General features: G+C 38.9%; 1 protein-coding gene across 9 annotated transcripts in view; it reads right to left on the reverse strand.

The window, feature by feature from the left end:
* Positions 1–12,461, reverse strand: part of PCDH15 (protocadherin related 15) — a 678,253-nt gene that overhangs the window by 19,117 nt on the left and 646,675 nt on the right. For 5 of the 9 annotated variants that reach the window (XM_048944599.1, XM_048944600.1, XM_048944592.1 and 2 more), the window contains 3 exons: positions 11,296–11,472; positions 6,871–7,089; positions 3,645–3,755 (listed from right to left, as the gene is read on the reverse strand). In XM_048944599.1, coding sequence (XP_048800556.1) covers positions 3,645–3,755; positions 6,871–7,089; positions 11,296–11,472 — 507 coding nt within the window. Of the gene's footprint in view, positions 1–3,644; positions 3,756–4,633; positions 4,643–6,870; positions 7,090–11,295; positions 11,473–12,461 lie in introns of all 9 variants that reach the window. The other 4 variants (XR_007376985.1, XM_048944598.1, XM_048944597.1 and 1 more) reach the window with 1 other exon arrangement.

Here is a 12,461-nt window from a genome sequence, read left to right on the forward strand (position 1 = left end):
GTATATCAGTATCAGTATCAGCATCCTCAGTTTAGCTGCTAGAAAAGAGTGCTCTCAGAGTCCTACTTTAAGTAATGCTTACCTGGAGCTGAAAATAAACTTATTTCCCCTCAATCTGTGAAAAATTCAAGATATTGGCCAGCTCCAGCTATAGTGAAAAATGAAACCCTTGTACTGTCTAACAGACGATTCCCCTGGTCAAAGTGACTCAAAAAAAAGCATTTCCATTGCTACCATGTAGAGATTAATTGTAACCAAACAGATCCCTGTCTAGCATAGGGAAGTAAGAAAACAGTCTTAAAAAAGACACCTACTCTACAAGCTTTCTGGGAAAATTTAACTATATCTGCAGGACTGGCAATGAGGAGAATATAGTAGTGTAAGGAGACACCATGGCAGAGTGGGGTGTAAAGATTACCTTACTGCTTTTGCAGAATCTGTTTGCAGCTTCACTGCTTTTGCCATTAGGGAAGATGCTTTGCTGTCACCCCATGTGTTCAACGCCACAGTGAAAACCTTCACCTTTTCTTAAGCAACTTTGGCTAAAGAATATCATGAGAGTAATAATATCTACGCACAAAAAAGCTATTCAAAATACCACTGAAAGTATTTTTAGGGACTCTGAGCTGTCTCGGAGTTAAATTGGAGAACTGGAGTTAAAAACTCCCACATTTACAAAGAATTGAGTCATATTCTGTTCACCTCCGAAAAGAAGGAGTAATAGAAAAGTTCCAACACTTCACGTTTCTACATGAATGTTGGAAGAAGAGGTATAATTAGACCTCTTGGTCAGACTGTTCCGTTACGTAGATATCTGAGGGAAGGGCTCACTTTTCCTATTCATGAACAGGAACCAGCAAAACCACAGAGAGTTATACTAGTGCACAGCATAAACTCTTCCCCAAGCACCGCAATTCTCCAAAAATCATTATGCCTTTGGACAGAATATAATCATGTGCTGTAGATAACTGTTCAAGTGTAGAGCTGGATGAAAAATAATTGATTTCACACTATCAATAAACTAATTCTTCATTCTCAGTGCACTGAGAGATTGGTCAAGCATCCTCCATCTCTTTAGAGATGAGTGAAATAAACGATTCTGAACTTGAAGGAAGCCCTCCAGTAGAAAGCTCATGCAAGATGACATAACCTTTATGCTACTGGAACGGATTATTTCAAAAGCTTCTCAGCTCCTTCCTCGCTTCACCTGAGTACTCTCTCGGATGAGATGATCCTGAAATCACCTTCTGTTTATGTACAGGTATTTTAACCAATGAAAACATCATCTCACCAGTATGCATATCTTCATAATTGAAAGATGAGCACCCACTTTGCAGGGATTTACAAATAGCAGACTGAAAGATTTTGCTTCCATCAATTATAACATCTGAAGTCCACAAACTCAGAGCAAATCTTTGTGCACACAATCAGGACTTTATTTATTTAAGCAGTTGGGACTATTTGGCTTTAGAAATAATACCGTTCAAGTTCAGCAATCATATTTCACTTCTAGTTCCTACAAAAGGATGAAGAGGCATACAGATATTGGAACTGCACAGTAAATGTCTTTCCTGCACTTGATCAATGGACAAATAAAAAATGAGTTTTGGTCTGCAAGGTTCTATGGGGAGTAAGGAAAGGAAAACTAGCATTTCTAGTAGCTATGAATATTAAGACAATGAAATGAGCTTACTTACTGATGCCTACGTATCCAGACAGAGGAAAACGAAAATTATGAGACAAGGCAGATTTAAAACTAAAGAGCTTGGTTTCATTTCATTTGCTATAAACACCAAATTAAGAAAACAAGACACAAGGCAGTGCTGCAAATGAAAGATGACTCTCAAGACAGCTGAAGGCAAGACATATTTTACTAAAATTCATATTAAAAGTTAGTAAAAGACACTTCCTAAGGAATAATTTCCTAGGTTATACCTGTGCCTTGAAATCAAATAATTGGCAGCAAAAAAAAAGATTAATTGTACTTGTTTTTATTGTATTACTGATGTATTATTATTTTTTAACTCCTAAGAATGCTCATTTATTTTTAAAAGATTTCTATTAGTAGGTGTTTGATCAGTTCCTTAAAATAATGGATGACAGCCATCACGGAAAAGCATTCCAAATACGCAGTCTTACTTCAGTGCTCTGAAAACTAGTTCTAAGTCTTAAAAACAATATACAAATTGACACCTATATGTTTCAGTACTAAAACATAAAAAAGTCTCTGCAGGTAAAATAGCAAAATAGCCCAGCACAGTGAGGCTTGATTTGGTTTAGTCAAAGGCATTAACAGGAGTACAAAACACAGATCCAACCACTGGGACATCCAATCCCCACTGACTATCAGCATTTAAACACTGCCATTGTAATCAGCAGAAGTCATTCATTAGTTTCAGCAAGTACTTAGTTCAAAAGAAGCAGGAATGCTATGCAGCATTTCACAGCATATGTAAGTGTACAGATGTAATACTATTTGGTTCACAACCAGAAGTGCCCCCATTCAGAGATATGACTATATGCTCCCTTCCTGCCCAAGCTGTAACATTTCACAGAGGCAAAAGGTTGTAAGGAGGGAATCCAGCATTTATGAGAAGCAGTTCTTGCTGCCAGTACAGTTCCCGTCTCCATGTATAAAAAACCTCAAGCTCAGAAAAAAAAAACCCACCTCATTTCAAACTGAGAGACTGCTTTCAGATGGCTAAGAGTTAAAGCAGCAGTTACATGCCTTGTCACACCTCCTTAACGTTTAATCAAATCAATCACAGCATCTTTGTCATTTCAACACTTGGAGCTAAACAAATTAGGACAGAAAATACAGAAGTTGGCAGTCCTCACTTACACCAGTAGCTCTGTCTCACTGCCTCCAAGCATTATTGTTGCTACGCTCTTCAGTGTCATTTGTTTTTAAAATATAAACATGGAAGAATAAGAGTGGCGAGGTTATCAGCAACACTCCCTTACTATAATACAAATATTAATTGGCTCTCCTCTGCTGTCACATTCCCATAGTGAAAGTTAAGTTCCTGTTGGACTCCATAAACTTCAGATTTACAGAAGCATGAAAGGGTAGGCATCTCTGCAATATTACTGTATTACGAGCAAGTAATAGGTAAAAGATGCATCCACTGCACTGCACTGCCAGTGGTTCCTCTACACTGGTAGTTCCTTTATATTTAATGGTTTTGATTAAAAAAAAGTAGCAAGAAAATAAAACAACGCTTTACCAAATTTAATATTTTATACTACAGCAAATGAGGGTTTTGGAGCAGCAATTTTACTCTATGTGCTTACTCAGTAGCTTTGGAAAAGGTTGGCATGGGTTTCTATGAAGAAGCCATCTTGGCTCCCCCTGACAGCAAAGGCTGCTGCTCTCAAAAAACCCATCTGATTATGCCTCAGTTCTTGCCAAATTAATACCTGTTAGATATTCCCCTCTGCACTAAGAGAAATCCCCCTTAGCAGGTTATTTTTTTTCTAAATCTCCTTACAGAGTCCTTCTACTTATTTTCCAGATATGTGAGAATCCCAAGCAGCTGGAGAAATATCCCTTCACAAAGGAAAGATTTCTCCAAGTGACATCTCTATGAAATGAGTCATGGCTTCAGTCATTACCATGTTGATGTATGGCAAGCAATACTTACATGGTGCTGTCACCAAGCTCTTCGTAGAGGTTATTGGCAGCAGAGCTTGCTGGTTTGCCTGCTGGTAGGGCCATCTGGATTCTTGCAGTCTTAGCACACTCAGCCTGTCGCCTTTGGTAAGCCGTGTAGGGATGGAGAAACGGACTCGTTAGAAGCACACTGAGACCTAAGAGAAGCTGTGAATTTGTCTAGTTTTTGTTTGTTTGTTTTTTTGCTGAAGTTTTCAAAACATTCTTGCCTTTCAACTTCTAAACAGAAGTGGTAACATGAGTTTTTACCCATCTTTTTCATCTCCCCATTAGCTGTTCTTTCCTGGGGAAACCCCAGAGCTCCGCATGGTCAGAAACCTCCTGACCTGCAGCATGCCACTTTACAGCAAGGAATTCCAGGCTCTGGCACTGCTCTCATCAGAAGGTTTATCTATACTGGTGGCCCGAGCCCAGTAGTGGAGAGAATACACTCCTTTGATCAGCTGCTTCATTCAAGTGCCAGAGATTGTGATTTTAAACATCCCCTGGCAAAGTTTACTTTAAGACTTGCAACTCCTTTCTCATTGCATTTGGTTGGTGAGTTTTTGTCTCATCAGTTTTCCTGTTTTTTTTCCCCATTGATAAATTCACTGTATAAAAAAGAAATTCTGTTGTCCATATCTAGAAAATGAAACCCATGCTTTCTCATTTGCACTCCAGTCTGACGTGCACTTGCTTGTTTGAGGAATATACACGGGGAAATCCTTTTTTTGTCCTCTCTGGGAAACAGGCTATATTGTGCATGACGGCATCATTTAATGTGTTAGCATGCATTAATGAAACACGGAGGGTAGCCATACAAATAACACTAAAACACCTTGCCACACGTGATGTTCAGGACCAAACTGGAGTGTAGGAAGCGAGTCTGAGTTCCAGTCACCCTTCTCAAAAACTAACATTGGTAAGCTGTCAGCATTCCCATTCAAACTATTAGAAACAAACCAGAAAATAAATACTTACTCTTTGAATCTGTTTTGTTATGCAAGAAAAAGATGAAGAGATAAAATGGAAGGTTAAATTAATTCTGTTTGCAAGCAATTGTCCTAAACAGTGAAACTAATAGGAGTGATAAACTAGATGCTACTTAATTATTCCATACATAAAATTAGAGAATTAATGACATGTTTAAAGAATCATAATTTCCAGAGCTGAACAGTGTTTAAGCTGCTATTTGCAATACTCTTGGAGCAATTCTGCAGTCAGCATAAACATGAATTACAGCGGGGAAAATTGCTTTGGGCTTACGGAAAACAAATCCCTGCCATGCACAGCGGCAGAAAAGATGGGAAGAGAGGATACTGTGGTATTTCTTCAGAGGGTAGACTATTGGGGATGAGTTTTTGTAACTCTTTCTCACTTTTACATGTGACAGAAAACGTCTTCAGTAGGGAAGCAATATTGTTTTTAGTTTCTATTTAGAAGACAGTGCTTTTTGTACGTCACATAAATGATGTGCCTACCTGGACAGTGTATTTCAAGGGCACGATTTAACAGCAAGGAATAATGAGTTTCTGGCTTGTTTACAAAAGCCATAAATGTAGGCACTGAGCCACAGTTTGAGAGCGATAATTTTGCACGTAGAAGATAACTCATGTAATTTAACTAGTATTTTTACAAGATTTAGTAAGTGAAATGAATTCACTGTATGTGAACATCATCATTGGTCTGGAAAGCACTGAAAAATGGACCTATTGCACATAAAAAGTTTTAACGGTGAGAAAATCTTATCATTTCCATTGCATGTGCTGTGAGTATGACAGTTACATTTTTATCCCACTATAATTTCCACACTCAGTGGCAGACCAAAGCACCAACTTTGCCAGACTGTTAACAGGAAAAATACTGAAGTGCTTTTCAAAAAGGAGGAAAAGGCTGTAATGACCACATAGCTTAGGTTAGCTTTTGGAATTTACTAACGGTCAAATGCCTTTACATCTTCTTTGGTCCTCTTCAGTGATACATTTTCCATAAAAGTAGAGTGTACTTACGTTGGTCTGCTATAAATCCAAGTCCAAATATACTTCTAGAAAATTAAAATGTGATTTTTCATGAAATGAAGTTAGGAAGATTCCTTAGAGCTCCTCAACAACCAGTACTGAGGACAGATATTACTATTAGCTCTCTTAAGGAAACAGGCAACTTGGATAATAAAATCAGTAATAACAAACTTATTGAACTGCTTCAGTAGTATTTCACTGGAAGCAGATTTTACATATGAGTTTGGTAGATGTAAAGCAGTTCTGAGATATACTGTCATGCAGAAGAAGAGAGGAGAGGAGAGGAGAGGAGAGGAGAGGAGAGGAGAGGAGAGGAGAGGAGAGGAGAGGAGAGGAGAGGAGAGGAGAGGAGAGGAGAGGAGAGGAGAGGAGAGGTTCACCAATGTTAAAATGGAGAGAGAAGGACATGGTGATACAGACTGATGTATGTAAAAGCTTAATGCAGCTCATCACTGGAGAAGATGCATCAAATTATTTATGTTTTGATTTTGTAATGATTGATCATCCTTTGCTTTGAGCATGCATGTGGAATAAGAAATATTTCATGAGAAGCTAAATAATTCTTAGTGGACCTGAAGTTGTCCATTTCACATGAACTTGTTGGTAATATCAGTCCTTTAATTAGCTTGTTAGCTCAATTACTTAAAACTATGTCTATGAAAGACGAATGGAAACACAAAGCAGGTTCTTTCTGGTTATGTTGATTTGGATAGTGTTAAAATGGCATGAAATCAATTCTTCATTAAAGGTTTGCAATTAAGAAGCACACAGCTTGGGAAAAAAAAAAAAAACCAATCCATGAATATTTTAGGATTTAAATAATAAAACAGTTAAGTCCTCCTCTTCTTCTGCCTGAGCTACACAATCTGATATTGGACTCACTGAGCCAGCAATCTTTGTGTGTTTAGCATGGAATCCGGTCTTGCATTTCAAACGCCTGGCTTTTGGTTTTGTGTTTCCTGATGTCTTCCGAAACAGTTACTGACCACAACTTCAGAAATACAGCAATACATTTCCTGTGCCTTTTCTTTCTGTGCAAACCCTCACCAAGCCTTTACCGACTACTGTGACGTGAGGAATGCTGAATATATTTTTCTGTATGTAGACTGGTAATAAGGAAATCTTTCAAAGCGCTGCAGCAAAGAAATGTAGCATCCTTAATACAACTTTGCAATCACAAAAAGGAGTAAGAGTACTTACTGTCTGTAGCTGACCATGACTATTAAAATAGCTGGCATGCAGCACAGGATGATAATGACGGCGAGAGCCAGCAATGCACCTTCTGTGAAGCCTACAGCTTGCGCCTGCTTCTTGACATTTGCTACCACGTCCGGGGTGCGGATCTCCAGGATGCGTCCTCCCTGCCCCAGGTATGGCTGAAATTCTTTATTGATATCCAGCAGTTTGCCATCGAGGAACCTTCAGTGCCAAAACAGAAAACTGTGATAGCCAAGCTCATTAACTGTGTTCGAACTACTGTGTAGCTGGGCTAATAACTCCTCTCTGATAAGGCACATACCCCTTCCTTATGTACTTAAGAATCTTCGTAATTCCCCATAATCTCTTTGTCAGTGATAACTTCAATGTATTTAAAGCTGGAACGCAGTTTAAACACTGAAAAGGAGAGGTGAGCTGAAGCTTACTCTCATTTCTAGGGGCAAAAAGTTCTTCATGCTGTAGAATAGCAAGGTGAAGTTTGCTTTGTGCTTTTTTCTGTAGTGCTCTGTTGCAAAGGATTAACTAAGCCTCGTGTATACATCCCTCAAGACTGAAGTTCAACCTGATGCTTATCTAAAGGCAGCTAATTTAGAAAGAACTTCCCGCAGTTTCTTAGGGCAATTTGTTTTTGGTGGGAGATCCATCCATTTTGTTCCCTTTTGACCTTCCTTGCAATATTAAAGCCATAAGGAAAAATATACTAAAATAAGAAAAATATAAAAATACACTAAGATTAATAATTCCCTGCTCATGCAGCTGCATAGCTGCAACAATTCTGAACCTTCTTCTCGTATCTAATTAGGCTCCATGTCTCTACTATTTTCTTAAATCACAGTGCTGATGCTCCGTAATGAACTACTTGAAAGACTTCCTGACTCTCCTTAAGGATGGCAGGAGGAAAGCACAGAGGGACAATGATGAGATCAGCTCATCTCCAGTGGGCATGAACACCAGAGTTGCTGCATGATGCGTCCTTTCAAAATCTGGCACAGCATGGAGGTTTTTCACTGGCTTTGAGCTATTCTAGTTTAGAGCAACCTCCCAGTTAATTTTTAGGTGGTATTAAGTAGCCCTACAAGGCACAAAGATTAAATCTCAGGGATTAGCTAACCGGGAGCTCTTGAAGCTGCCTCCAAACTACTGCAATGTTCGTCTTCTGCTCAACTTCAGATTTAGTGCACCACCTAAGAAAGGAGCTTGAAGAGCATAATTATCAAGGTTAGCAAAGTCTGTGAAAGAGCAAATGTGGTGGAAGATTTTGACTGTCTGATCTGATAATTGGCAGCTTCAAGAGGGGCAACCAGATCTTAAGAAAGTTATTTCATTTCCCATTTAATTGAAAATATTCTATTGGGGGACTTTTTTTTTTTTTTGGACAAAACCCCAATATTTTTGCTAACAAAATTTGCTTTGGGAGTTATTTAGGGCAGGGCTCAAATTTCCAAAGAAAAATAAAAATTCTTGAATCACTTGGGAAGTGAGGGTTGACCGTTTCATAAGCTGCCAAGTAGTTTCCTAAAACTCCAGCCACAAAAGTTCAAAGCGAGGGGTGACGAAGAGGATCCAGCTGGCTCTGAGCTAAAGCACAACTCTGAGTATAGGCTCTATGATGCCAGGCTCGAAGAGGAGCCTTAGCTACTCACACACCTGCAATCCTTAAGTAGCAAACCAAGGCATCCTGAAGAAATGTTTCCCTTTGTATTACTATGATCTTCTAATATTCAACTCAACAATATTCAACAACTAATGCTGTGGCTTCTTTGGCTTCTTCCACAAAACATTTTTTGGGTAACGGAGCAAAAATCTCTATTCACAGCCTGAAGATCTGCAATGATAGTTTGCAAAAAAGTACAAAAAGAGCTCTAATGCTTTTGTTGTACGCTAGATGTCAGTGGTGCATGCTGCAAGTCCTTGTTAGCCAAACACAGCATTCAGCTAGGACAGCATTAAATCTCTGCAAGGTTTTAACAGCCTGTCCTAAAAATTCTGTTAGCATTTTCTTGACAAACCCTATTTTACCAGGTTCATAACTCAACAGTGCACATTAACTCCATCATGAAGCATGACACACAGTGCAAAAGGATTCAGACAGGGTAAGCATTTTATTTCTAATGGTGGACATTTTCCACTTAATGTATGCAGGAAAAATTTTCAGAATTCCACTTTTTTATGCTCTAATAAATCCACTTTAATATGAAAGATAAGAAAAAAAAAAAAGAAACTGATCATTTCAGTCTGCAGTGCTAAGTGGCCTCAAAGTCTTTTAGGGGTATGACAGAGGAGACAATATCAAAGTGCAGTTACTATTCAGACATTTTTCAGCCTAACAAGACAGATTCCTGGTTAATAAAGATGTCAGGGAGTCCTAAGGTAAAGGATGAATCTCTCACTGTTTATCAGTCTAACAAAGTACAGGACAGGGGAAAAATTAGCAGACAGACAGAGATTTTCCCCGGCTGGCAATTAGGAACACAGGGCAGCTGTTACACTGAGAATTTCTAAGCTATGTAATCTCTCTCCCATCACACCCCATTGTTTTGATTGAAGCTTTCACCGATAAATCTATTTTCTGTTACGATCCTGAGCAGATTCCTGGCCTGCAGAAGGATGATTGTGGTTCCCAGCAATCCGTTCCCAGTAGCACTGTTTTATGTCCTGTGATCTCTCAAGTGATAAAAACTCCTGGGAAGATGGTCACAGAAGGAATTTCTTTCTAGATGTGGGTAAGTACTTGAGCTGAGTGAAATCTCTTGAGGTTCACCCAGTTGATAGCAAAAACTTGTTAACTTCAGATTCCATGTTGCAAACCTCTTGCTTCATTTCTCCCCTTCTAGTAAGCTGACACTTCATCACCTCTACCCTAAAGCCTGGAAAGCATTCCCCAGAGTTTTGTTAATTTACATATTTAAAAGCTTTTGAAGAGCAGGGAAAGAATTACAAGAAAAAAAAAGCTGAGCATGCAGGCACGTGGTGCATTCTAATGGGATTGTTTCTAAGTTGATAATATCCCATGCATTTTCAAACCAGGCAAACGCATAACCTTCCATTCACACTTGAAAATTTGCTTTATAACTAGCTTAACTCTTTCCCTGTGTACTTCTGTGGATGCACAAACATCCTTGAAAAGACTTTTCTACTTTTTTCAATGGGCACCAAAATGAAGGAAGAAACATTTTCTCCCAAAGATGGTCTGCAAGAGGAAAATACTCTCCCCGTGGACTTGAACAAACTCCATACGTAAGCACCAGCAGATCCACAGGGTGCTTTCCAAAGATGATTAGTGTTCACAGGACTTCCAACTATCATCAGGTTCACAGTTGTTTTCTGAACTTGGGCAGCACCACACAGTTTATTTTTGACCTTATGTATTTTTATTGGGTTCCCACCTCAGCCATACTCCCCACCAGTTACGACTGGAAGAACTGTGCTTCCCAGAAGGGGAGAAGTAACAAGTAGGGCTTGCTGCTCCCAAGACCAAAAAAGACTGTATGACTGAGATGCTGGGAGACTGGAAAGTCCAGATAAAAGTGTAAGCAATAAAATGAGTAAGAAGTGTTTCAGAGTCCAGAATACAAGGAACTTGTCAAAAAATTAAGAGGACGATGTGATCATAAGCTTTGGTTTTGGTAGAATGAGAAATTAAAAGCACCAATTAGATGCTTCAATCTAGCACTCACAGTTGTAATAAAATTCAATGGTTGAATCCAGACAAATTAAAAAAAAAAGGCAAAAAAGCTGTAGTTTTTGACAGTAAAAATAATTACCTCTGCAATAACACCACAAAGGTTGTAGTTGATTAGATTTTCTTGAGCAGTTCCTTTGCTGAAAGATGTGCTCAAAACAGAATCAATTCTGGGAATTCCTATGGTCTTTATTATACCAGGCCAGACTGATCACACTCATCTTTTCCAACCTATAAACTCTGAATATATGCGGAGCTTTAGTATGCTATAATTCATCTGTACTAAATTAAGAGCTCGAGAGAACAAGCCTTTTTCAATCATGATCCACTGAGATAGCTCAAAGCCATTTGCTTTGCAGGTTGCTGACTGAGGTGCTGCTTTATGCCATCACTGAGCAGTCTGGTCTAGTTTTCATTGAGACAAAAAGCAAACACAGAAGTGCAAAAGAAACAAAAAGACTCAGCTTTAGAGGAAGACTTCCATTAGTGTTTTTCTTGTATTGATACACATGCAGAACGTTCAAACAAACACAGGTACTGGGTTGTTCAGTTCATGGGAATGGATCTCAAGCTGTATGCACTGCAGAAGTAGGCACTGTACACTGATTTCTTCAAAGGATTTTTTTTCTGTTCCTGTTGTGTTGACCGGTTACTAACAGAGACGGACCAACAGGCTTCAACACAGTCCCTAGAAGTGTGAAAAGAACGACAGACAATATACTTACTTAAAAAGTTCATTCCTCATTATAGCTCTATTTGTTTGTGGGTCAATTGCGTAGACCATGAGGTCAGACTTGGTATAATCCTCTTCGGAGTATCCATCCCCAAACCTCCGAGCACCAATGGATTCCACCACGACAGTTGCACCAGGAATCTGATCTTGGACATAGCGTTCCAGAATCCTAAAGGTGACATGAAGGAGATGCTAGTAGACAATAATCACTGACTTGGATGGTAACTTTCAGAGCACTTTACTTAAAAAACTCCACTCCAACATAACCTCTTGAATGCTCAACTCTTGGGAAAAGCTTAGCACTGTTAGGAGAGGTCATCAGAAACAGCGTGCTTAAGTCCACCACTCTGTACTTATGACATCAGTTGAGTTTTAAATGGCTCATGGGAAACACCGTCTATAGTTCACCCCCAGAAATACCACCCTGTCATCCTTTTATCAAGCCATATGATTTCAGAGCTCTTCAGTTCCAGCCTCACACAGTGTGCATACAATAAACTGTCACACCCAGAAACAACAATTTCAACCACTTTCTGTGGGATATTTCCTCTGGTCCTCTAACACAGCATGACGTATCAGGTGCCAGAATATCTGCTACTCTGGAAGGCATGAACAAGTTTTTCATAGCTGTAAGAAAGCTGGAATACTGGGTTGACAGGTTTACCACAGAAAAGAATATAACATCCTGCAAAAGTCTAGCAAGCAGAAGAAGGATAAGTTGGCAGAATTTGGAGGCAGTTATGCCCAACATCACAAGGACATAACAACAATAAACCAAAACAAATATGTCCTTTTTCCAAAGAGGAGGTTTAATTACAATCTGCCAGAATGCAGAAAGGCACACTGCAGATATGTATAACAGTATGACAATACAAAAGAACACTACAACTCTAAAAACATAAAGCCTATTAAATAAAAATCCTTTTTTTCATTTTAATTGTCGTTTGTTCTTGATGATGCAGCACACTAATATTGAAGACAGTCCCTTGTTTTTTTCTTTTCTGATTACTTACTGTCCAGAAACATCTTACTATACACTTTGGCAGACTTTGTTCTGCATTCAAAATGTCACATTTTTCTGCAGCTTTCAATGGGTTATTCATAAAATGTGATCTTATTCCTACAATATTCAAAAAGGCAAAGTGAGAATGGATGTCT

This window comes from Lagopus muta, chromosome 5 (genome assembly GCF_023343835.1).
Source record: "Lagopus muta isolate bLagMut1 chromosome 5, bLagMut1 primary, whole genome shotgun sequence".
NCBI lineage: Eukaryota > Metazoa > Chordata > Aves > Galliformes > Phasianidae > Lagopus > Lagopus muta.